Below are 23,375 nucleotides of genomic sequence, written 5' to 3'. Positions count from 1 at the left end.
TAAGTAAACTACAACAGTTCGGTAGAAAGTGCCCAGGACGGAGCAAAGAAAATAAATAAATAAAATAAAAGCTGAGTGTGGGAAACCGAAACTGTGGGGCATGAGGCAGGGTGTCATGGGCGCCGCGGTTGTAAGCAGAATGGGAGAATAGGCCCAACGCTTCCATTTTTCAAGGTAAGTTATAAATCCAGACTTTTTTGGGAAAATCTCTCAATGTTAAAATCGTGATGTCCTGGGAGCCTGCTAGAGTCAGCAGTTACTTTCTTCCTGTAGTGCCTTTAGCACAGTTACAGGGCGGTCACTGCCCCAAAGAAGCCACATTCAGAGACTACCAGTGACGCCTTCAAGCCTTGTGTGGAGAGCTCTGCCTGTTTTCTCAGGTGCCCAAGCGATTTCGAAGCCCCTGTCCCTTGGGGCAGACACGGAGGAGCTGGCCACAACCTGCTGCTCGCCCAAGTTCTGCCGGGAAGACTGTTGCTCCGGAGAAGCCGCCCTCCCTAGAGCAGAAAGGACGCGCGGTGCTGACACCCAAGCACACTCCTGACCCCTCTGGGCACTGGGGAGACAGATGCAACATACAGGTCACTCTTTATTCTCCGTTAGCAACAGGAAACAGCATGAATTCCGGACAAAAGGGGCTCAAAAACGCTGAAGGACCATGTCGTTTTTTCTTGTTGCAATTTCCATAATTCATCTTGTGACCATGATGTAACTTGCTGAATCACCCCGGTTTGTTAATTCCTGCTTTCCTCCCCCTGAGAGAGAGAGAGAGAGAGAGAGAGAGAGAGAGAGACAGAATCTGTAGTTGTATGGTGGTTGTCAAGAGATCTAAAAGCCCTTTATAAAGGGGAATGTGACCAAGGAACTCCCAGAACGTTGGGCAACTTATCCAAACGTCTTGAAGTTTTGTCTTTTAATTGAAATATACCCCATGGACACACAAGTCCACAAATCAAAGTCAAGCTTCATGAATCTTCAGGGAGTCAACAGCCGTATTCAGCACCTCTACTAAGGAACAGGGCATTGCCAATTCGATTGTTTTTTATTTTTATTTAATTAATTAATTATTTATTTAATGTTTCTTTCTTTCTTTTTTTTTTTTATGGGCAGATATACAATATTTATTGGTGGTAATATTCCAAGTTCAAAATATGGTAATTATATCCATATTAACCTACAAATTTAATGCAATTCTTAAAAAAAAATTCCAGCATGTAATGTTAATTTACTTCTGAGACAGAGAGAGAAAGAGCATGAGCAGAGGAGAGGCAGAGACAGAGGGAGATACAGAATCCAAAGCAGGCTCCAGGCTCTGAGCTGTCAGCACAGAGCCCGACGCGGGGCTCGAACCCACAGACCGCGAGTCCACAACCTGAGCCGAAGTCAGCCGCTCAACTGACTGAGCCACCCAGGCACCCCTCGATTGTTTTTTAAATGAAAGCAACTGAGGCTGGGGGCAAATGTTCAGCTTCCTGTCTGAGGCCACAGGGCCCCGTAGGATGAAGCACTTTTATCTTTATCCAAATATCAGCAAGCAGACATTGAAGTCATTTTAATCAGGGGGCTGGTTGTATCACATTTGGGTCTTAAATCAGTCCCTCTGCACTCTGTGGAGAATGGTTAGCTGCAGGTACAAACGGACAGACTAGTTCCAAGGCTTCTGCGTTCATCTAGGCAAGGAGTAGAACTGGTCGGTTCCAGGGAAGGACAAGGGTTGCTGGGGCCATAGCCCAGGCTATGTGGAAAGCACTTACCTGGTAAGTCTTCCATAAATGGCAGCCCATCGCAATAATCATCTATCAGTAGATGTACTGATCTATCTGTGAGGTTAGATTGTACCTGGAGAAGATGACCTTCTCTTCTAGGGAAGATGGGTGCTTGGACTGATGAGATCGTACTGGAGTAGGGTGGGCCCCTAAGCCAGTGTGACAGAGGTCTTTCGAAAGGGGGAGATTTGGACACAGACACGCACATAGGGAGAATGCCACAAAGAAGATGGAGACAGAGGTCGAGATGGTGCTTTTCCGACCCAAAGAACACCAAAGATTGCCAGCAAACCACTAGCCGAGGGGAGAGGCATGGGCCAGATTCTTCCTCCCAGCACTCAGAAGGAACCAGTGCTGCTGACAGCTTGATCTCAGATCTCTAAGTCTCCAGAACTACGAGACAGGGTCTGTCATTCAAGCCACCCAGTTTCTGGTCCCGTGGTGCAGCAGCCCTAGCAAATTAATACACTGAGATTCCCAAACTCAACTCAAACTTCGGTGGGTTGACACAGGCAGCATGGGAAGGGCGGGTTGACCTACCCATTCCCAGGAACCTCATGTCCCCTCTGAGCCAAGTGTCAGAACAATGGTCGGAGGCGGGGAGCCCCCAGTAGCCCTCGGGTCCACTGCTGGCTGGTGGGCAAAAGCAGCCTGAAGCTAATCCTTGAGGCGACTGCTACATTTAGCCTTGGGGGCATACAGCAACACCTGCCACTTCCGAATGTCGCAGGAGGCACTACAAAGGAAACCGCTCGCTCGGACATAGTTCAGATGCCCACTCTGACTGTCCACTCCTCGTGTATCTCAAGAATTGCAAAAATTTAAACTATGTCCATTGGCTGCCCTTCAAACATCTAAGTCAAGGCTCCCTGGTTATTGCATCATGGTAGACCCAATTAAGCTCATTTCATTCGAATATTCTTACAAGTCTCTCCAGTACACAAATCATTCCAGTCCTTTGAAGCGAGTTGTTTATCGCTAATAAGCCTACTCTCCACCGGAGTTCGCCCCCTCCAGGGAAGCCTTACAAAGTTTCTAGCTGGGAACGGAAAGCCCTGAGGGGATTTCCCAGTGTTGTCTCAGGACACAACCTTACAACCATAAAAAACAAGTCTAAACCAAGGTCTCCAGGCAGAGAATCAGTTACAGTATAGGCGCGAACAAGGGTCCGCCAAGTCTGCCGGGGCCATAGCCCAGGCTGTGTGGAAAGCACCTGCCCGGTAAGTCTTCCATAAATGGCAGCCCATCGCAATAATCATCTGTCGATAGATGCACTGATCTGCGAGTTAGCTTACCTCTGGAGAAGATGACTTCAGAGGGAAGACACCATACAAAGTTCAGTCAACGGAATGCTTTTCTTGAACTTGGCCCACAAGGCCTCTTATGATCAGTCTCTGCCTCTCTTCACCGTCATCTCCCTCACTTCTACCCCACACTGAGACTTTATTTCCCAGACATCGAGTGCCCACATAGCTTATCATCCAACCCGGGACACTTTTGAGGCCGAGGACACATGAAGGTTTCTGGGACAACAGGTGGAAACTGAACTGTTTGGCCCAATCTGGGCCTTCTGGTCTCATTAGCGGTGTGGAACTACTTAGAGTTCCTGCGACATGCCTCCGGCTCTCATATCCCCAGACTTCTGCACACGCTCTCCTCTTCTCGGAACATCTCTCCTCCCTGCTCTACTGTCTATAACCCATCCCTCCGTGGAGCCTTCCCCAAGACCCCTAGGTGGGCTTGGGCTCTCCTTCCCTGTGTCTCCACTGTCCCCAGCACTTACCACATTCTATCTCCACTTCCCTGACTCCCCACAAGACCTGTAGCCTCCATTTTTTTTTAAAGTTTATTTATTTTGAGAGAGAGACAGAGAGAGAGCGTGCACAAGTGGCACATGCATGAGCATGAGCAGGGGGAGGGCAGAGAGAGGGGGTGAGAGAGAATCTCAAGCAGGCTCTGTGCTGTCAGTGCGGGGCCAGATGCGGGGCTCGAACTCATGAACCGTGAGATCATGACCTGAGCTGAAATCGAGAGACGGACGCTTAATCGACTGAGCCTCCCAGGTGCCCCCAAGACCTATAACCTCTTGAAGACATCTTTGTACGCTCTAGTCTATTCCATGCTGTAAGTACTCAATAGGTATCTAGTCAATGATTTTATAATTAGCCTGGACAAGAGGTAGATGTGTCCACTAGCTTCATTTGTCTGGAGGGTTGTGATCACAAGGAAGACCTACGTTTGCTTTATGAGACCCTAAGGGAAGAACAAGAATACCAACTGGAAGCCTCATGGAAATATATTTCAGCTCAGTATTAAGAAGAGCTTTGCCGCCCAACAGGACTACACAAAATAAACAGGGAGCGTCGAGCAGTAGAGAGCTTTCTGTCACCAGAGCTGTTTTATTGACAAATTCTGGCACACATTTGGTAGGAATCTTGAGGCAAGGATTCGGGCATGTAGTGGGTGAATGGCCTAAATAACTACCTTATGCTCCATGATTCATCCATTCATTTATTCAACTAGTATTTACTGGGCACCAGGGATTGCACCAGGAACCCAGTGAATTCACACAGAACAAACACACCCATGTAACCACCGTGCAGAGTGGCGGCCTATGCGAGCCGATGAACAAGGCAGATTTGGCCTCCGACCCGGCGGGGAAGAAATAGACGTAATTGAATGAATTATTGGGTGTCAAAGGGAGTGTGACGGGACAACTTGGGGTGGGAGTCAGAGAGGCACTTAGCTTGCAAAAGGATGAATATAGGAAGCTTGTGTGGTTCCATGACCTTAGATGTCTCTAGAGGGCTCAGGCTTCTTTTCTCTTCTGTGATGCCTGCTCTTCCAGTTGGGTGACCTTCCTGAGCGCTGGCTTAGGCCAGTCTATACCTGTCAGCTCCAGAGCTGTGAGTCCTGCTCAGCTGACAGGTAACCAGGTAACTTTGATCATCCCAGGGGAACCATGTGTGGTCTTTAGTTACACCCCTTCTCTCCTCCCCTCTTCTCTAAAAGACCACCAGAAGGCTAGTCACACTTGGAGACAACAGAGGCACAGGCAATGCCATGGCGGGTGTACCCCAAGAGCCTGGCCGACTCTCCGTTTTCAGGGCAGCCATCAAAGCACCCAGTGGTACTGGCCACAATCCAGAGCTCCACATACAAAACAGAAAAGACACAGCAGGTGAGCCAAGAGGCACGTGACCCCAGGACTTTCTCCCGCACTGATGGGGGACAGCACTAGGGTAACACAGCAGCTATTCATGAAATGTTCACATGATTTGGGTAAACAATAATCTAAAAAAAAATGCCATGCCCCAAGTCTTCACTATGGGCCAGGCGCTGTGCTGAGTGATTATAGATGCATTATCTTATTTAGGGATTGAACGGCCCCATAAGGGGCAGAATTATTATGTTTACATTACAGAAGAGGAACCTGAGGTCTAGAGGTTGTCAAAACTTATCTGAGATCACATAGCCAGGAGATGGCAGGCCCAAGGGTCTCTGGAGCCTGTGTTTGTGGCCTCTGTTCTGTGGACCTTACGTGGCGATAAATGAAAGCCCAACAAGGCAGAAAGGGTCAAAATGAGCTCTCCTGTTTGAACTCCAGAAGTCAGTGAGTAAGCCCTCAGCAGGACGGGGATCCAAAACTGAGTTCAAGGCCTAGGCAACGTCAAAAGAAAAATAATGAACCAGAAAAAAATGTTTTCTTACTTACGTTACAAAGGGATAACTTCTAATATATAAATGCATATATTCATATGAGGACTAACAAACAGAAGAAGTGGATAAAAGATATGAACAGAAATCACACAAAAAAAGTATCCAAATAGCATTTAGGCATAGGAAAAGATACTCAATCTGACTAGAGAAAATGCAAATTAAAGCCAAACTAAGGCAGCATTCATCTCCTGCAAACTTGAAAAATGTGTGGGATGCAGCTATTGTGGCCTTAAATGTAGCATGGATTTGGAAAGAAGGAAACCGAAGGTCAATGACGTAAGTATCCCTCTCAAGAAATTATGAAAGGAACACAAGGCCCAAAGAAACTCCCTAAAAAATGGAGCTTTTTAAGGAAAAAAAACTCACAAAAATAATAACCCTTGGCCGGATGAATCAAGGAAAAACAAAAGAGAAAGAAAGAGAGAATGAACAAATCCAGTCCAATATCAGGAATGAAAAAGCAGGCCTCACCATACCTCCTGAAGACAATGCAAAGGTACGACCTATGCTCCAAACTTGAAAATTTCTGGAGAAATTCCTCACAAAACACAATGGAAGCCAACACCAAAATGACAGAGATGTTAGAATGATCCGATGGGGGCGCCTGGGTGGCGCAGTCGGTTAAGCGTCCGACTTCAGCCAGGTCACGATCTCGCGGTCCGTGAGTTCGAGCCCCGCGTCAGGCTCTGGGCTGATGGCTCAGAGCCTGGAGCCTGTTTCCGATTCTGTGTCTCCCTCTCTCTCTGCCCCTCCCCCGTTCATGCTCTGTCTCTCTCTGTCCCAAAAATAAATTAAAAAAAAAAAAAATTTAAAAAAAAATGTTGAAAAAAAAAAAAAAGAATGATCCGATGAAGATTTTATAGCAGCCATGATAAAAAATATTGTTTCAGTGAGCACTTAGAAACACATTTACAATAAAGGGGGGTGGGGATAGAAAGCTGCAGCAAAGAAATAGAAGCTATAAAGAACAAAGTGGCAATTTTAGAAATTGTATAAACGTTTGTAACACCTGTCACTAAGGACTTCTCTGATCATTAATGTCCTCATCTACGGGGCTGAGATAACCCATCTGAAAGGATGAGCACAGGGCCTGGCACATAGCAAGTGCTCTCTATAAAAGTTTATATTGCTCCTCTTATAACTGAGGCATCCAGGCAGGAGGGCTAAACTTCAAAGCATTTCCAGGCAGACAGACCTTCCTGTGTTGGATGCTCTAAAAAGAGGCTGACTAGAAGCAAGCTTGGTAACAACCTTACCAAACAGTGTATTCCCTGAGGTATTCCCTCCATGCCAGGCAGCTGCAATCTGCCTGCAGGCCTGGTGTTTGGTCCTGAAGAATACAATGGAGGGGGTGGAAGGGGAAGGGGGGCTTTAGATCCCCCAAGTGAGCTGGAAGCAGCAGGGAGGGGCTGGGCAGGAGGGAAGAAAGCTTTGTCTTTTTTTTCAAACACAGTATTGTTTATCGCAATAGTAGCCAGGATTCCCAGGAGGGTGGAAGAGGGGGCTTGCAGAATGGTTTCAAAGGGGTCCCCTCATTCCTGCAGAGACAGGCCCCGGAAAAGCCATACTTATAAGGAGACCATCGTGACCTGTATGGATGGAGAAGCACTGGGGGCAAGGAACAGATCAGGGACTACCCCACCAGTGGTCAGCACCCTCAGCTGGGAGGGGCAGAACTTTTGAAAGAGTCGGGTCTGTCTCTAGCTTTCCTCCTTCCTTTTTTTCCTTTGAAGAAGAAGACTCAGCGTCAGGTACTTTCCCTTAGTTTACCTGTTTGCCCCTGCCACAGTGTCTGATCTCCTCACACCCGTAGGGCCTGAGGGATAGCCTCGTCTCATTTTACGGACGTCCAAGTTGAGCCTCGGAGCAATCAAGTGAATTACCCAAGGTAGTCCTCAGACTAAGGACCCATCCCACCTACATACTATCCCTAGGGGCGCCCGGGTGGCTCAGTCAGTTAAGCATCTGCCTCTGGCTCAGGTCACGATCTCACAGTTCGTGAGTTCGGGCCCCGTATCGGGCTCTCTGCTGTCTGTGCGGAGCCCGCTTCAGATCCTCTGACCCCCTCTCTCTGCCCCTGCCCCACTCACACACGCGTGTTTTTTGTCTCCCTCAAAAAAAAAATTCCTATCTCCATCAAGACATAATGATTATTTCTACCATTTTAGAGCACCCCTTGTGTACCAGGCATAAGCCTCGATGCATTGCTTCCCTAATCGCGGGAACAGGGGAGGCCACCCCGCCTTACAGGCAAGGAGGTAGGAGCTCTTACTTAGTGCCTAACACTGTCAGAAACACTTCAGTATTGGGGCGCCTGGGTGGCGCCGTCGGTTAAGCGTCCGACTTCCGCTCAGGTCACGATCTCGCGCTCCGTGAGTTCGAGCCCCGCGTCGGGCTCTGGGCTGACGGCTCGGAGCCCGGAGCCTGTTTCCGATTCTGTGTCTCCCCCTCTCTCTCTGCCCCTCCCCCGTTCATGCTCTGTCTCTCTCTGTCCCCAAAATCAATAAAAAACGTTGAAAAAAAAAATTTTTAGAAACACTTCAGTATGCATCGAGTCACTGAGTCTTCCCGACAATCCCATGAGAGTGAGTGGAAGTAGGAAATCGCGGGTCAGAGACATCAGGTCATCTGTCTGAGGCCACACAGCTGAGAAGGAGCACAACCGGTATTCGAATCGAGCCTTCTTACTACGGTTCTGTGTCCCTGGGAGCACAGGCGACTTACCTAAGGTGGGACATCTGACAGAATCGGTCAAAACCCCAGCCCAGCTGAAGACCCGTCTTTCCACCCAGCTATCCTGCCTAGAGCGGGGCTGGAGGGATGCTCTGGGTCACTTGGGCAGCCTCCTTCCCTCTGGCTAAGAGACAGCTGGTTGCCAATCAATCCCCAGAAACGGCCCGGCACGTGTGGAGGCAGAGCCCGCTATGGTGGCATCAGACCCGGTCGGGCTGACAGAGCAGGGCCCCAGCTCCATCAGCCTTCTCTGCCAGCTTCTCTCTCCCTGCCTGCTGCTTGCTGGCTGAAAGCAACCCCAGACTCTCATCGTCTCCCTGGGCCCCCACTGAAAACACAGTGCCAGGGGGAAAGGGAACTTGGAGGGGTAAGAGGAGCCGGGGTGGTGAGGAGAGGGGCGCTGGGGAGCTTGGTTCTGGAGCTGTGGGGAAGGGGTAACCTAGCAACCACTGCCTCACGTAGTCACAAAGCCCGACAGGCTTGCCTGCAGAATCAGCCGAGCTTCCCTGTTGATGTGCCCTCTTGCTCCTTTCTGCTCAGGCACCAGGGACTTCTCACCCACATGCTGTAGCAGGCACTTACCTCGGTGAGTCCACGGATCTCTCCAGGGGAGGAAGTGGACACCAGAGCCAGACAGGGGCCCAGGGGGAGCTGAGACAGGAAAGGGATGTTCGGTCTCAGGCTTGGTGTGAGCATTCAGACCCCTTGGGACTCAGCTGGTTGGGGCCCCAGGCAGAGAGGGAAGCGAGGGCAGAGGCAGACACAGTGGGGCCCGTCCCATCCCGCTCTGGAAAAGCAGGCCTGGCCTGCTCGAGTCCCTGGTGACCTTTCCACAGCAGCTGTGGGTTGTGACCCATCAGTGGCTTATAAAATCAATTTAATGGGTCACAGCTAACATTTACAAAATAAAAAACAAAAAGTGCGATGAAAATATCACTGTGCATCAGATGTAGCAAGGATAAGTGTGGCTTCGGGATGTTCCTGCTTCAGTTTCACATACACAAAAGCGTGTGCACACGCACATGTGAATCAGGTCACAATGTAACAATGAGTTTCTTACTATGAGCGCAGTCAAGAGCGTTCGAAAGTCTCTGTTCTAACAAGTACTTTCTCCTGTAGGCAGATGGGTTTGGGGCTTCCAAATGGCCTGTTCTCAAGCCCGCAGCATGTAAGTGCTCTAGATCGCAGCCCCTGTCATCGAGAACATCCACAGCTTCCCTCCAAGGAAGTTCTGCCAACTGTTTTTCTCCTTAAAGGCGTCAAGTCAGGATGTTTGGGTCCTTGCTCTGGGACCTCAAGTCTCTCCTTCCCCAGTCTCAGGCAGTGCCGCCCCCCCCCCCCCCCCAGTTCCACCCTAGCCTGATAAGCGTTTGGCCCTGGGGATTTCTGGGATCCCTTGCAGATCTTGTGACCGAGAGTTAATTTTCAGAATGCACTGACTTCCTGTCCCAGCCCCCTTCCTAGCACCCGCAATCCCTGCACTTTGGGGACAGATAAATAGATACATCTAGGTAAATGTAAATGTAAGTGTATATGCATAGCTGTATAGCTATATTCGGATCTATAGATTTAGACTGATCACAATTCCTCAACAACTATCATCCTTCATCCACTCCACTGATTTAGTTTATTTCATATTATAATGGGCACCAGCAAATGCGCCTCTCAAACCAAGAACGAGAATATCATCATTAACACACCTTATGTACTCCCTCCCTATTTCAACACCCCAACCCCCAACTTCCCTCGGAAACAGCCACTAGCTGAATCACCGCAGTCAGCATTTTCTTGCCTTTTTCCCCTCATTTGATCACATTTGTGAGACTTTTGCTTGCCTTTATACTTATTTTTAAAAAGGATCTCAGGCCGTAAGGTTTTCTGGGACTTGCTTGCCTTGACTTTGCAATTGTATTTGTGAGATTCACCCATGTCATTCCGTGTGGCTGTGGTTCGTTTTCACTGCAAGGTGATGTTCAGCTGACCACACAGAGCACAGTTCCATTCTTCCGCCATGGGATGTTTGGTGTTTGCCAATTTGAACAATGTTAGTCTGAACAGTCTCACAGATGGCCCCGGTTGCCCTTCTCTTGGCTGAATGTCTGGGAAGGGAATTGCTGAGAGGTACGGCATACGCAAGTATTCGGTTTTATGAGATGCTGCCCATTCCTCTCCCCCAAGTGTCTGTGCCGGTTTACAACTCCAGGAACCGCCAGTCTGTGAGAGTTCCTGTTATCCAACTTCAACGCTAGGGTTAAGTGCGCCGGCCTTTATCCATTAGAAAGTCTACGATGGCTACAGAGGCGAAGACCCCGTTGGCTGAACATCCACTGATGAGGTAGGACCCCAAGCACCTGCCCTGCTGACCAAAGGGGTGGGGGGGGTGGGGCAGGGGGGGCAGGCGTGGCCTGGGGAACTCACCTGACCCAGGGGCCAAGAGACGCAGTCCTTCCCTCACCCTCTGCTGCCATCCGCCAGGCCCCCCGTGGGTTCTCAGGCCTGAGTTAGCACAGGTCACAGACTGGGTCCCTCCCTGGGGAGGGAAAGGACACGGTGGCAGGGGGTAGAGGCACTGAGTGCAAGAATTCCTGGGGTTTTTAAGGGGTGACTCCCTCTGTCAGTTGGGGTAGGAGAGACCAAGTAACTGCACCTTTCAGAGAAGGTTTGCTTTATTTCTTTAAGTCCCAGATCCCTTAGAGGCCGATGGAGGACGGCACCGAAAACTCAGGGGCCTGGTCAGCGAAATCCTCAGAGGGTCCCGGGGCAGAGCGCCTTGCTTAGCATATCCAGAGTCCGTCTCTTCTCCAGAGGGACTCCCTTCAGCCAGGGCCACCGGGAGAAGGGAATGCAGACAGCGAGAAGGCAGGTGGTCTCACCAGGCCCCAGGTGGAGAGCAACCCCCCTTTGGATCCTTGCTGGACTGACCTCGAGCTCCTCCTCCGGAGGCAGGGCCCAGCATCGTCAGGAGAGGGAAGGGGTGCAGGGTGGAGGACAGACAACCTGAGAAGCTTGTCTCCAGCGAAGCCAAGCAAGAGCTTGACGCTTCCCCGAAGCGTTGCAACTCTGATAGCTGCCCCGTCAGCGCGGCATCTCCTGGGAGAGGCCCCCACCGCAAAGGACTTGCTGATGTGGTCTGGCCTTGTTGTTCCAGCTTTGGCCCTTGGACGCTGAGTCTGGGCCAAGTCTGCCCGGAGGGTACAGGGACGGGGTGGGGGTGGGGTGGGGGGTGGGGGGGTGTTGCCTATAGCTGGCTTCTCCTGGGCTGTCAGTAGTTGGCTTGGGGAGAGGCTTTTGTCTGCCCCCTGCCCCTGGAGGTGTATATGATGCACCTTTGCTCCAACCCATGTATTTGGATGAGTAGGTGGGTCTATGTCCTTTTTCCGGCTTTAGAGATGGTTTCCGGGAGAAAACGGAGATCTTGGGAGATTCATCTGAGTTTTCTCAAGTAGATCCTAGCTCCCTGTGGAAGCACCTTAGGAAGACAGAAGGCTCCCTGGGACTGGATTGCACCAGTTGGGAAAGGACCCCGGGGGGGGGGGGGGCTGGCTTTGGGTGCCATGGGGGTGGAAGTGAAATCCTGGAAAGCGACTTCAGCGTGTCTCGGGACTAGACTCCATATAAGCACTGAGCTCTGAGCTTGGGTGGGCACTGCAGCCAGGAGGCTCCATTAGCTTCTCCTTGACCTTCTCCTTCAGTCCAAGGGCTCATCTGAAGCCTGAAAAGAAGTTAGGGCACAGCCCAAGGAGCCACGGGAACGGCAGACCACGGAAAGAACTGATGATCCCAGGGATCGTGGATTTCCAGCTGATCCAAGCGGCGCTGAGGACCCCCAAGCCCCAAAGCCCCGGGGCCTACCGCTTTGGCCGCCTCAGCCACCACTCCTTCTTCTCCCGGCACCACCCACACCCACAACACGTGACCCACATCCAAGGTAGGCCTAGGGGAGGTCAGGGCCTGGCTGAGGCCCAGAGAGGATGGAGATTTGGGTCACAGAGCTGCCTGGCCACTGGCAAGCACTTGGTCAAGGGAAGACTGGACTTGTGGGGCAGACCTCAAGGACAGACCGTGTAGCCCTACAGGATTTCCCTCATTGCCAATTCTGCCATTTTAAAAATCAGAGAAACGGATGAATGTTCGGCCCCGGAACTGTACTCCGTTCTCTAACGCAGGCCAATTCATCCACGTAGCCATTCATTCATCAGGTATCTTATTCAGTGGGAACTCTGGGTCGGGCACTTTTTTTAGGCCCCGGGGACACAGCAAGGTAAGACAGTCCCTGCCGTCATGGAGCTGACTCTGACGGGGAAGGATAGGAAATAGATAAGTGTCAGAGTGTGGTAAACGCCAAGGCTCTAGAGGGGAGGAGACCTGATTAATAGCACGGGATTTGAGCAAAGAACTAGCAGAGAGGGCGTGAACCATGTGGATATTGGGGGAAGAACGTCCCAGCTGGGAACAGTAAGTTCAAAGGCCCTGAGGCAGGTGTCCTGGTTCTGCTGGAGGAACAGCAAGGAAGCCAGTGCAGCTGGAACAGGGTAAGGAGGGGTAGAAGGGGGATACACCAGAAAGGAGGTGGGGGGGTGGTCCAGATTGTGTGGGCCTTAGAGGTCACCCCAGTTACCATTAAACCATCTCACTGAGTCAGTGGGAGCCACTGGAAGGTTGAAGACAAAGAAGTGACAGGAGTGACTCTCTTGGCCTGCCTGATGGTGGTGTAGACCAAGGAGGTAGCAGCGGAAGAGTTAGTGGCCCTGCTCTAGAGATAATCAGAGATAAGGCCCAGGCCCTCCTTCCCCCAGCCTCTAACCCTTCACAGATTTCACCGGGAAGCCCGTCTGTGTCGTCAGAGACAAGTTCTCTCTGGCCCCCTTGCCTCAAGCCACACTCTCATCCCGCTGTCTGATGGCGATGCCCACCATCCCTGTCCCCATCGGAGACCCGCAGTCCAATCGGGACCCCTGGCTTCCTTATGGTGGGTACTTCGGCAGGTGCCTGGGAAGGAAAGGACCAGTGCTCTTAGGTCAGTGGGGTTCCGTGGGGCACCCAAGAGTTTTCCACATTTCCTCAGACAGCAGAATCTGCGTTTTTCCCCACTGCCCAGGTCCTCAGAAATGTGGCCCCTACTCAGATTTGAGGTGTTTGAGGCGTTATCACAGAGGACGGGCAGATAGTCACGTGATTTACAGCTACAGGCAGGAATGATATTGGAAATATTGAGCAGCTTGTATGTTCAGGCACCAGTCAGTGAGAGCCATCCAGCCAGAGACGGGGCTGGAGCAAAAGCTTTCCGGAGGCCCCTGCCCTGCCCTGCCCAGTCTGACCCTTCTGGAAGGGCCAAGGGAAAGCCCGCCGGCGGGGGTGGGGGTGGTGAGAGCCCCCAAGGAGGAGGAACCAGGACAGCCCTGCAGCGCAGAGAGGCTTGGGAGGCTTCGCCAGGAACAGTCCAGTATCTGAGTGACTGGCACAGCATAGCAACTGAGCCAACCTCGGTGCCAGCCTCCGGCTCCTAAGAGAGGCAAAGCTAGATTAAACCACAGGCATCTCGGCCCCTGTAGCCAAGCATCTCCAGCACCTCCCCGGGGAAGCCACAGGCTGGGATATGAACTTCAGCCCCCTCCGGTAGCAATCGCACTCACCTACCAATGGGGGCATTGCCGCTCCTTCCCTCAAGGGCACTGCCTCCCCCTCTCCCTGTAGGACACAGGGCAGAAGGCTGGGGGGGTGAGCAGGCTCTCCCCACCCCCCACAGCCCTCCCAGTGCAGGTGCCGCAGGGAGGGCAAAGAGGAGGACCCCGGGTATCAGCTGGCAACGTCTTGTCCCCTCGTCCCAGAGGCCTGGAAGAAGGAACTGAAGAACCTGGCTTCTCGGGTGGCCGTCTTCACCGAGAACGAGCTGAAGAGCAAAGAGGTGGGTGCGGAACACAGGAGCTGTCTGGGAAGGGGTGCGACGGGGCCATCCCTTGGAATCCCTCCCGAGTGGATTCCACCTAATGGGGTGCAGAGACAGCACTCACGAGGGGCGCTCTGTTGGCCCGGGAGGAGGGGCTGCGCGGCACCAGCGGAAGGGGGAGGGTCCATCGTGGCTAGGTGGAGAAGTCCAAGAAGGGTTCATAACAGAGGTGGGATGTTTAGAACCCGACGGGGGAGGCATTCCTCGTGAGGGCAGGCGGCTCAAACGCTCAGAAGCTGGGAAACACAGGACATCTTTAGAGACCGGGGCTGAGGTCCAGGGACTTGAAGTGGGCAGCCATCGGGGGGAGGGTGGGAAGGGGCCGACTTTGAATGTGGGCAAGAAGAGGCGTTTGTTCTTAGTTTCTCAACTTAGTGTAGTGTCAGATCTCCTAAGGAGCGGAGGACCACTGAAGGATTTCAAACAGGATGGGGTGGCCTCACGGGTGCTATTTGCTGGTAAGCCAGTAAAGGCAATTGGGAGGCAGCTTGAAGGTAGTTGGAATTGGACTTAGGACAGGCCTGGCCCTTGGGGACAGAGTCTGGTCCTGCCCTTGTCTTTTTTTTTTTTTTTTTTTAATGTTTATTTATTTATTTTGAGAGAGAGAGAGAGCACAACAGCGGGGAAGGGGCAGAGAGAGAGGGAGGAAGAGAATCCCAAGTAGGCTCCATACCACCAGCACAGAGCCCAACATGGGGTGCAGTCGCACGAACCGTGAGATCATGACGTGAGCTGAAAGCAACCGACTGAGTCACCCAGGCACCCCCTGCCCTTGTCTTGGGCAGCAGAGTTCTCATCCCTGCTTTGCAGCTAACTCACTGCAATGCTCACTGCAACTCAGCTAAACTGTCTGGGTCTCACTTTTCCTACCTTTAAAATGGGAAGAAAGATACCACCAGTCTCAACTGGGGTTGCAGGGGTAGGAGGTCCCAGGCCTTGTACCCACAGGCCTGGCTCAGAAGGGTTTTCCCAGGGCAAAGAAAGGATGCCAAGCTCTGGGGGAAAGACCTGGGGGCAGCTGAGCTAGGAATTAAGGTAGGCGATGGGGGCCTTGGCCCAGGATACTGCTTTCAAATCTCTGATGGGCTTGGGGGGGGGGGGGGTTGAGCAGGGAGGGTCTACCCAGGAGGAAGTATGAGGACTTCAGAGGACCACCAGGGGCTCCAGCATTCAAGAAGTTCCAGGAGGAAGAACTTTGGCTTTAACTGATGGGCTCCCGGCTGGGGAGAGGGGTCTAGAACAGGGTGGGGCTGGCCCGGTCATCCTCCCAGGTCCCTGCAACGCTGTGATGCTGGGATTCCAGGAGGTGATGGTGCCCTGGAGGTGTGACTGGGCCTCCTTCTCTTCTGCTCTGGCTTCTTCCTTGAGCCTCTCTCTCTCTCTCTGTGTCTCTCACTGCCTGGAGTCTCTAGCTACTTTGCTCCCAGCAGAAGGAGGAGCCTCCGCGGGAGCAGGGAGCAAAATACTCAGCTGAGACCGGCAGGCTCATCCCCACTGGCACCAGAGCCATTGGCCACCGTCACTCCCGCCAGGACCCACGGATTTATCCCTCTGGTAAAGATGGAGGAGTCCAGACCTTCAAGCTGCCGGATCAGGAGCTGCTGGTGAGGCCCTGGGAAGGCTGGGGGCCACAGGCCCAACTGAGGCCTCGTCTTGAGGGCTGAGAACGTGGTGGTTGCTGCTCCCAGGCTCACAGTAATCCCACCAAGGTGCTTACAAACTGCTTTCGAGTGCGGCCTCTCCCAGGGCCGCTTGTACCCGAGGCTGTGAGACCTGGGAGTCAGGAGCCTGGATCCAATCCCCTGCCGCCTCCAGGTTTCTGTGTGAGCCTTCCCCACCCCCGCTCTTTGAAGGCCTTTCCCATCGGGGCTTTAGTGCCAGGATCTACCCAAGCTGGGAGTAGGAACATGTCTCCAGGGGCTGCTCCAGCCGTGGCACTGGATGAGTTCAGGGAGGGAGTGAGACGCGTGGAGAGCAGGGTCCTGCCGGCCGTGTCCCCAGCCCACGCCCTGGTGTGCTGCAGCCTGCAGGCTGCAAGGCCAGTCCCAGCCCGGTCCCCGCACACTCTGGGGGGTTTGGTCTGTACCACATGAAGCAGAAACCCACCTCCTCCGCGTGCAAGTTTCCCATCGAGGCCTGGCATGAGTCCGTGACTGATTCCGCTGGGCTGAGGCGACTTGAGGGTCCCCTGCGACAACGCATACGTATTCTCCAGGAAAGGTTAGACACTGAGCCAGCATCTCGACACCCTCCCCGTGATCAGCACTTCCGAGCACGCGGTCCCTTTGGAGACTTACAACAGTCCCGTGAAGTGGATAGAGCAGACAGGGCCCAGGATCCCCATTCCACGGATAGGGAGGCTAAGGCCCTGCCAGGTGACATTCTGTGGCCCAGGTCCCCAGAGAGGGAGCAGCATAGCTGGGACTAGAGCAGTACTTTCTCCACCATAGGGCGGCCTCATCTTGCCTGGAATTAGGTTCTCAGGTCCTGTGGGGAGGGGGCACAGGGCAGGTAAGTTGGATGCGGAGAACGGAGAAGGGCCCAGGGGCACACCCAGGGTGGGGGTCACGACAGCAGGCGGGTATCTGGGGATAAGGGGGCACCCTAGCAGGCATAGGCCTGGGAAGAGCCTTGGCCTAGTTCCCACTCTGCCAAGAATGAGACAGACCTGCTGGGGACTGACAGGGCCCCTTCAGGTCATGGGAAGACTGACCGCCAAGCACTAAGGGGACCCTGCTTTCCCAGGACTGCAGGGGCTCCACCTCCCACCGCAGGCCCCAACTCTGGCCGACCATAGGCACAGCCGCCCCCTTAGCCCATCTGACACAGAGCTGGATCTTCCCCCGATGACCCGTGACTGGAGAACACGGGGGAAAGAGGGCCCCGAAGTGGCAAAGGTGCCAGAGGCTGAGGAACCAGCTGACAGCAAAGTGTGCACGCTGCTCGGTGGGACGGAGCCCCACGCTGGGCGATCTGCGGCATCAGCCAGCCCTGGCCCTCAGCCCGCCCATTGGGATCACCCCACCTCTTTGCTGGCATCTCTAGACCCTGGGAACTCCAGGGCGGGGAGGCCTGTGTGGTCCCTGAAACCCCCACACCAAGGATTCGGTGCGTCTCCGAGGAGCTGACTGGCCAGCTCTGCCTTTGCCTCCCCAGTGAGGGACTTTGGGGTAAAATCAGCCCACGCAGGCTTCACAAATGAGGGGCCCACGTACCTGATTCAGAGGCTGCGTTCTGCCACACTGTCCCTGCTAGGTGTCCTTTCAAGGCCTCAGATTCCTCATCTGGCCAGTGAGGAGGTTAGGAATGTCCCTCCAGGACTGGCGGGAGAGAAAGCACTCCATAAAGTGTGAAGTCACAGGGAAGGGGACCATTGGGGGGGCAGGGTCCATCGCGGGGACCATTTTAGCCAAGCGTGTGGCTGTGGGAGCGGGAGGGGGGCCTGTGCTACTGGCTGGCACGTGCCATCCGGGCACCCTGACCCAAGGCCTGTCCTCCTGCCCACAGATCCTGGAGCTCCTCTGCCAAATCCTGCAGACAGACTCCTTGAGCGCTCTCCAGTTCTGGCTACTATATGCTCCCCCGAAAGGTGAGGACGCAGCCCGTGCCCACGTCTTTCTCGAAGTGGAGGGCCTTGTTCTCTGCTTCTGCAGGACTTGGGTGTCATTCGGCTCCCGCCCAGGGCCTTCCGCCTGGGCCCCCTCTCCTTTTCTGGAGCCCCAAACTAACCTTTCCCAGCTGCACCACGCCCCTTCACCCTCCTCCTCCGTCCTCAGTGGGATTGCCCCGACCCTGCTTCTCGGAGGCGCCTCTGCGCTGACCACTGGCCATGGCACCTGGGAGGGAGGGGTCCAAAGGTGTACTCAGCAGACACACCCCCTCACCCACCGCCGTGGGGCACACGCACACACAGACGCAACACGTGCACATAAGCACACAGGCGCATGCTCGCGAACACGGGAATGACATGCGCGCGCGCACACTGGGACACAGGCCGGAAGGTGTATCCCAGCAGGGGCCGAGCAGAGAGAGGGGAGGCGGGGCGGGGGAGGGGCAGAAGGCAGGGGAGGAGGCAGGACCGGTGGGCTGGTGGGTGGGCTGGTGGGCGGGCCAGAGGGGGCCAAGAACAAGGTGTACACAAATGAGAGAGTAGTGACAGAAAGGGGGGGGGGGGCGGGGAGGGCCGTGTGCCCACAGGGGCCACGACAGAAGAGGGAGCTAGAGGCAGAAAGCTGCTTGGGCCAGGCTGGGCAGGAGAGCTGGGGGCCCCTCTTCCAGCCCGTCCCTTGTGGGGACAGGACAGGGTGGGTGTAGCCACTGAGGACTGCACCCCCTGGCTGTGCTTGCAGAGAAAGATTTGGCCCTGGGGCTCCTGCAGACAGCGGTGGCGCAGCTCCTTCCTCAGCCCCTAGACTCCATCCCAGTAGAAAAACTTCTGGATCAGCTCCAGGAAGGCCAAGAGCCATCTCAAGAGAGGAAACAGCCACCCTGCAGGTGAGCTTTGCACCCCTCCCCGCAGTTCCCAGAACTGTTCCCTCGCATTCAGCCTCCCGTCCTCCCAGGTGAGGCCAAGGGTGGTCCAGAAAAGGCATCCCGGCGCTGGCCACCGCCTGGGCTGCCGGAGCCGATGCTGGGGGAGTGGGAGCGGGCCCGGGCCCTTCCTCAGGGACCCTCCAGTCCAGCCGGTGCTGCATGAAGGCCCCTCTGCCAGACCGGACCTTGGCGGCTGGCTGTGGGGGGTGCCCAAGGGGTGACCTGTGTCAGCTATAAACAAGGCAGGGCTGGAGAAGCCGCATCTACCCCTCCAGATGCTCTTGGTCTTTGAGAAGACAAGTAGAGGAGGAAAGCTAACACAGGCAAGCAGAAATACCTTAATGCCAGGGTTAAGCGCCTTGGATGGCTGGAGGAGACTGGGAAAGGGAAGCCCTCACGAAGCAGGTGAGGAGGGCCTGGGCGTCAGCAACGGAACTAGCAATAGCGGGTGCCCACCGTGCTTGCCTGGCATGTCCAGACAGACACTTTACACGTCTGTGGTCCATACAACCACCTGCATTTTATAGATAAGAGACCTAAGGCTCGAGAACAGTTGATTCGGCCTTGGGCTGGTCTAACTTCTGAGCCCAGCCGCACGCAGATTTGCCAGAGACCTTGTTAAAAATGCGAATACCTAGAGATTCCAACACAGCAGGTTGGGGACGAACCGGGGGATGCGTGATTTTGACAATCTCCGGAGCTTTTCTGATAGGGTTTGGGGAACACTACTGAGGTAGGGAGGATTTGCAGGAGCAGATGAGAGCGTGGGGGCAGTCAGGAAGGGAAGGCAGGAACGTGCTCGCTCCAGGGGACACGTGTGGGGTGGCTGCAGCATGGGCAGGGGGAAGGAGGCAGGTGTTCGTGCTCATTAACCAGAAGGCCTGGGTTCTTGCTCTGGCCCGGAACGGGGTGCTCTTTTCCACTTTGAGAGACCAGGGGAGGCACAGAAGGAAGGCAGGCTTCACTATGACCTGGGGCAAGCCACTGCCCATCTGGTGGCCTCCGTTTCACGTCTCAAAACCCCTCGCCCAGACCCCTAGGGAAGAAAATTACACTGGGCACGTAAAAAGGTTTGCTTTGGTGCAAAGCTGAAGCCCTCTATCAGGGCAGCAGAAATTCTGTTTTCTCCACTCACGGGGGAAGGCTTCCTCTCTGCGAGGAAGCAGGGACCAAGCGAGGGCTGGGGTGGGCTGGTGCGGGGGCCTCCCTTACCGCTCCTGGGGCAGAAGGGCCTTGGCTCCTTGGGGCCACAGCAGGCAATGGAGTCACAGTTGTCTCTCGGGGTCCCGCTTGGGTGGTGCCAGCTAGGGACAGATACTTTGGGGCTCTCCAGGAGGGGGGGCTCTTGCGTCTCCCCGGAGCACTTCCCTGCCTCCACTCTGCAGCAGAGGGCTCAGGCCTCGCCTTCCCAGATTTGTCTTTGTGTCGGTTATAGCCAATCCTTGAAGAAGACGAAGACACCGCCTCTACCCAAAGGCGACAAACCGGGTAAGATTCCACGCAGCGGATCATCCTGGGGGCTCCTCGAGGCCCACCCTGGCTGTACTCCTCGGGTGGGGGGGGTCAAGGACCCCAGAGATGAGTCCCAGTCCTAGGGAAGCTGCCCATTCCATCCATTCATCTATTCACTCATTCATTTGAGAGAGGCTTGCTTAGCGGCTGTGAGTGGGGCTCTGGGGAAGATTCCAGACAAGTTCCTGCTGCTATAGAGCTTCTAGCCCCGTGAGGAGGAGTGCAGACAACAAATAAAAACACCAGGTGCCAGAGGGGACAGGTGCCAGAGGAAAATAAAGCAGGGTAAAATGAGGGACAGCAAGAAGGACTGGCAGGGTCGGGGGAGGGCTCCTTGGGCTGAACGACAGGCAGGATCCAGCCCTGTGCAGGTCTGGGGAGAGCCCAGAAGTAGGGCCCTCACCTGCCTGGTGTGTGCGTGAGAGCACGAGCAGGCATAAGCAGGCCAGGGTGGCCGGGGCCTTGTGGGGCAGGACAGTAGTAAGAAGGGAAATGGGCCAGGTGGGCAGGGCCGGCCCATGGTCTCATGCAGAGGGCATAGGCGTGCACTGGAGGGTTATATGCAGGGCATGGGGGAGCCCTCTGTCTGCTGAGTAGAAAATGGACTGTTGGGGGCAGGCGGGGATGAGGGGAGACCGGGGAGGAGGCTGCTACATGGTTCTGGTGCCTTAGGCCAGGGCAGGGGGAGAGAAGAGGACAGATATCCAGCATGTACACGATTCTCCCTCACTAGACTGTAAGGGGTCCCAAGGGCCCGACTGAGTGTTTGGCACAGAGTAGGCACTCCTTGGGTATTTGTTCCCTGGGTGTAGACAGAAGAGGCAGTGGTGAAGCTCAGGGAGGGGAGTCGGCCCCTCCCGAGTCACCAGCGGAGCCCAGAGCAGAAGCGGGGCTTGACCCACGTCTTGGTCCACCTGGGTCTCCCGAGCAGCTCCCAAGTTGGGGCCTGTCCCCTCCCTCTCCTCTCCTGACCGATGTCTTCCCTTCTCCCAGAGTATTTCGGGAAAGCCCAAGTCCTCCGAATGCACTCAAGCCAGAACACAGCAGAGAAACCGTCAAAGCCAGAGGCAGAATGCTGAGGAGTCTGAGCCACTTTGCCCGCCCTGCTCAAGAGCAGCCCCCAGGTTCAAGGTTGTTCCCAGCCCTACGGCCTCAACAGCAGCCCCGACTTTCCTATCACAGGGAGCCTATTAAAAACCTGCCTTCCCTTTAAGAGGACAATTCCATGCCTACTCTCGGTAGTAGGCCTGTGCCCCCCTCCCTTGAAGAAAGCCCAAGTGGAATCGCTCACGCGGGGCTCAGCTGGTTCTGTGTTCCTGAGAGCTGAAAGGCAGCCTGAGAACGAGGCTCTGTCCTTCCCGAGCCAACACACACAGGACTCTGGGTAGGTCAGAGCGGAGGTCAAGAACCCACAGCCCTCCATAAAGTAATACCAATACTTCCATCAGTACCAGCTTCTCCCAGAAGCTCTCCTAATATCATCGCTCCCATTTTCTAGATGAATAAATCAGGGCTCAAACCATCTGTCCAAATCCACACTGTAAGTGGCGGATCCAGGACCCAAATCCAGCACGTCTGGCTCGGGAACCCCCCGCTCTTCCCCGCTGTGCTCTACTGCCTTGCGACAGCAACCGTCACGAAAGGTTGTGGCTGCAATGCAAAAAGCGTGAGCGTTAACAAAAACGGTGGTCGGCAAGATCAAGGAGGGGACGTGGCGGAAATGTGACCCAGCTGGGGTTTCGCTCCCCTTTACGATCTAGAGAAGATGGGCTTTGACCCTCTGGGGAGTCCAGCGTGAGCCTTGGGATTTCTGCAGATTCCCTGGGAAGCCGGGGCGCGGAGATATGGGAGGCGCTGAGGATCTACAGTGTCATGGTCGCCTGTGGCTCTGAGCTCCTGCTTCCACTGAATTAGGTCCGTGGATCACCGCTCTGTCCTCTTCTGGCCACTCGATTCGGCCCCACCTCACGGGCACCTCAGACCGATTGCGTCCCTCCGGGTTTCCTCAAATACCCCGTTCACGCAAACCTTGTGTGTGCCGCAGGCTTCGGTCCAGATCAGGGGCTGGACGGGGATTGGCTGTGGATCCAGCCAACAGCTTCACGTCCGTATGAGATCGCCTTGTTTTTTTAAAGTCCCCTCTCCCACGGAGGACGTCCCCCTGGCGGCAGCATCTTTTATAACCACGCCCCTTGCCATCTTGCTGGCTTCGTCCTCCCCCGTCTGCACCCCTACCACGCGTTCGCCTCCAGAAAGCCCACGTTCATTGTACTTTCATTGTTCTCCATTTTTTTAATCTTGCTAAAATCCACATAGCATAGACCTTGCCACTCTACCCACATTTCAGGTGTATACAGTTCGGTGATTAAGTACATTCACGTTGTTGTACAAACATCACCAACCATCTGTCCACAGAACTCTCTTCACCTTGCAAAACTGAATGTCTGTCCCCATCAAACACTTGCTCCGCGTTCCCCCTCCTTGCCCCCAGCACCCCCCTAGGAACTGGACTGCCCTAGGTACCTCGTATCAGTGGAGTCACAAAGTATTTATCCTTTGGTGACTGGCTTATTTCACTCAGTACGATGTCCTCCAGGCTCATCCATGTTGTAGCCCGTGTAGGAATTTTCTCTCATTTAATAGTTTTGCCGATTCAATAGTTCAGCTCCCCCCCCCCCCCTCCCAGTCCCTGTTCCCTGGCTCTCCAGCCCCTCCCTTGGGCTGTCCAGCCCCGTCAACGGGCTGACCTAGAGGTCTGTTCCTGGACCAGGGCCCTTGCCCCTTGGCAATTGTAGTTATGACAATCTCTCCCTCCTCCCTTAGGAATAATTTTTAGCCATCCACACAGTAGAACATCCTAGAAGGTATCTGCTTCCAGAATAAATCATACTTGTTGGCACAGAACACCTGGCTGTTTCGGTAAGCCTCCTACCTCCCCTTTAACTGTTCGGAAAGTATTACCAAGAGGTTAATATTTGCCACTGCAGATTCTCGTCATTGTCTTATTCCAGAGAGTATTCCTCTCTCCAGAGCTGCTGAGCTGGTCTTTGAGATTTATTTATCTATTTTGCTTTTGCAACTCCCTGCAAAATGCCTGTGTCACCGCCTGGCCTTTGCACCCTTTATCACTGCGCTTAAAAGACAGGGTGTTCTGGGCCTGGCTT

General features: G+C 54.2%; 2 protein-coding genes and 1 long non-coding RNA gene across 10 annotated transcripts in view; 1 reads left to right on the top strand and 2 right to left on the bottom strand.

The window, feature by feature from the left end:
- Positions 1-9,091, bottom strand: part of SGPL1 (sphingosine-1-phosphate lyase 1) — a 75,840-nt gene extending 66,749 nt beyond the window's left edge. The window contains 2 exon segments of the mRNA XM_058696597.1: positions 8,802-8,928; positions 8,930-9,091. Coding sequence (XP_058552580.1) covers positions 8,802-8,928; positions 8,930-9,076 — 274 coding nt within the window. The 5' untranslated portion in view covers positions 9,077-9,091.
- On the bottom strand, positions 572-8,641 carry LOC131492805 (uncharacterized). The gene is made up of 2 exons (XR_009252299.1): positions 8,211-8,641; positions 572-755 (listed from the first exon to the last, which is right to left on the bottom strand). It is a non-coding gene; the product is annotated as an uncharacterized LOC131492805 (long non-coding RNA).
- TBATA (thymus, brain and testes associated) lies at positions 8,706-23,115 on the top strand. 8 transcript variants are annotated; one of them, XM_058696600.1, is made up of 13 exons: positions 8,718-8,805; positions 9,339-9,387; positions 10,398-10,554; positions 10,899-11,078; positions 11,912-12,147; positions 13,033-13,188; positions 13,914-13,937; positions 14,048-14,124; positions 15,597-15,770; positions 17,674-17,755; positions 18,516-18,660; positions 20,135-20,187; positions 21,205-23,115. In XM_058696600.1, the coding sequence occupies exons 3-13, from the start codon at positions 10,508-10,510 to the stop codon at positions 21,288-21,290; spliced, it is 1,260 nt and encodes a 419-aa protein (XP_058552583.1). In that variant the 5' UTR covers positions 8,718-8,805; positions 9,339-9,387; positions 10,398-10,507; the 3' UTR covers positions 21,291-23,115. The 8 variants fall into 8 exon arrangements, with proteins under 8 accessions (XP_058552582.1, XP_058552583.1, XP_058552581.1 ...); XM_058696598.1 differs by having other exon boundaries at positions 15,579-15,770; XM_058696599.1 differs by lacking the exon at positions 9,339-9,387 and having other exon boundaries at positions 8,706-8,805; positions 15,579-15,770.
- Positions 23,116-23,375: the final 260 nt, after the last annotated feature.

This window comes from Neofelis nebulosa, chromosome 13 (assembly GCF_028018385.1).
Source record: "Neofelis nebulosa isolate mNeoNeb1 chromosome 13, mNeoNeb1.pri, whole genome shotgun sequence".
Lineage (NCBI taxonomy): Eukaryota > Metazoa > Chordata > Mammalia > Carnivora > Felidae > Neofelis > Neofelis nebulosa.
The sequence above is the reverse complement of the archived record's forward strand: the minus strand, read 5'-3'. Positions and strand labels throughout refer to the sequence as shown.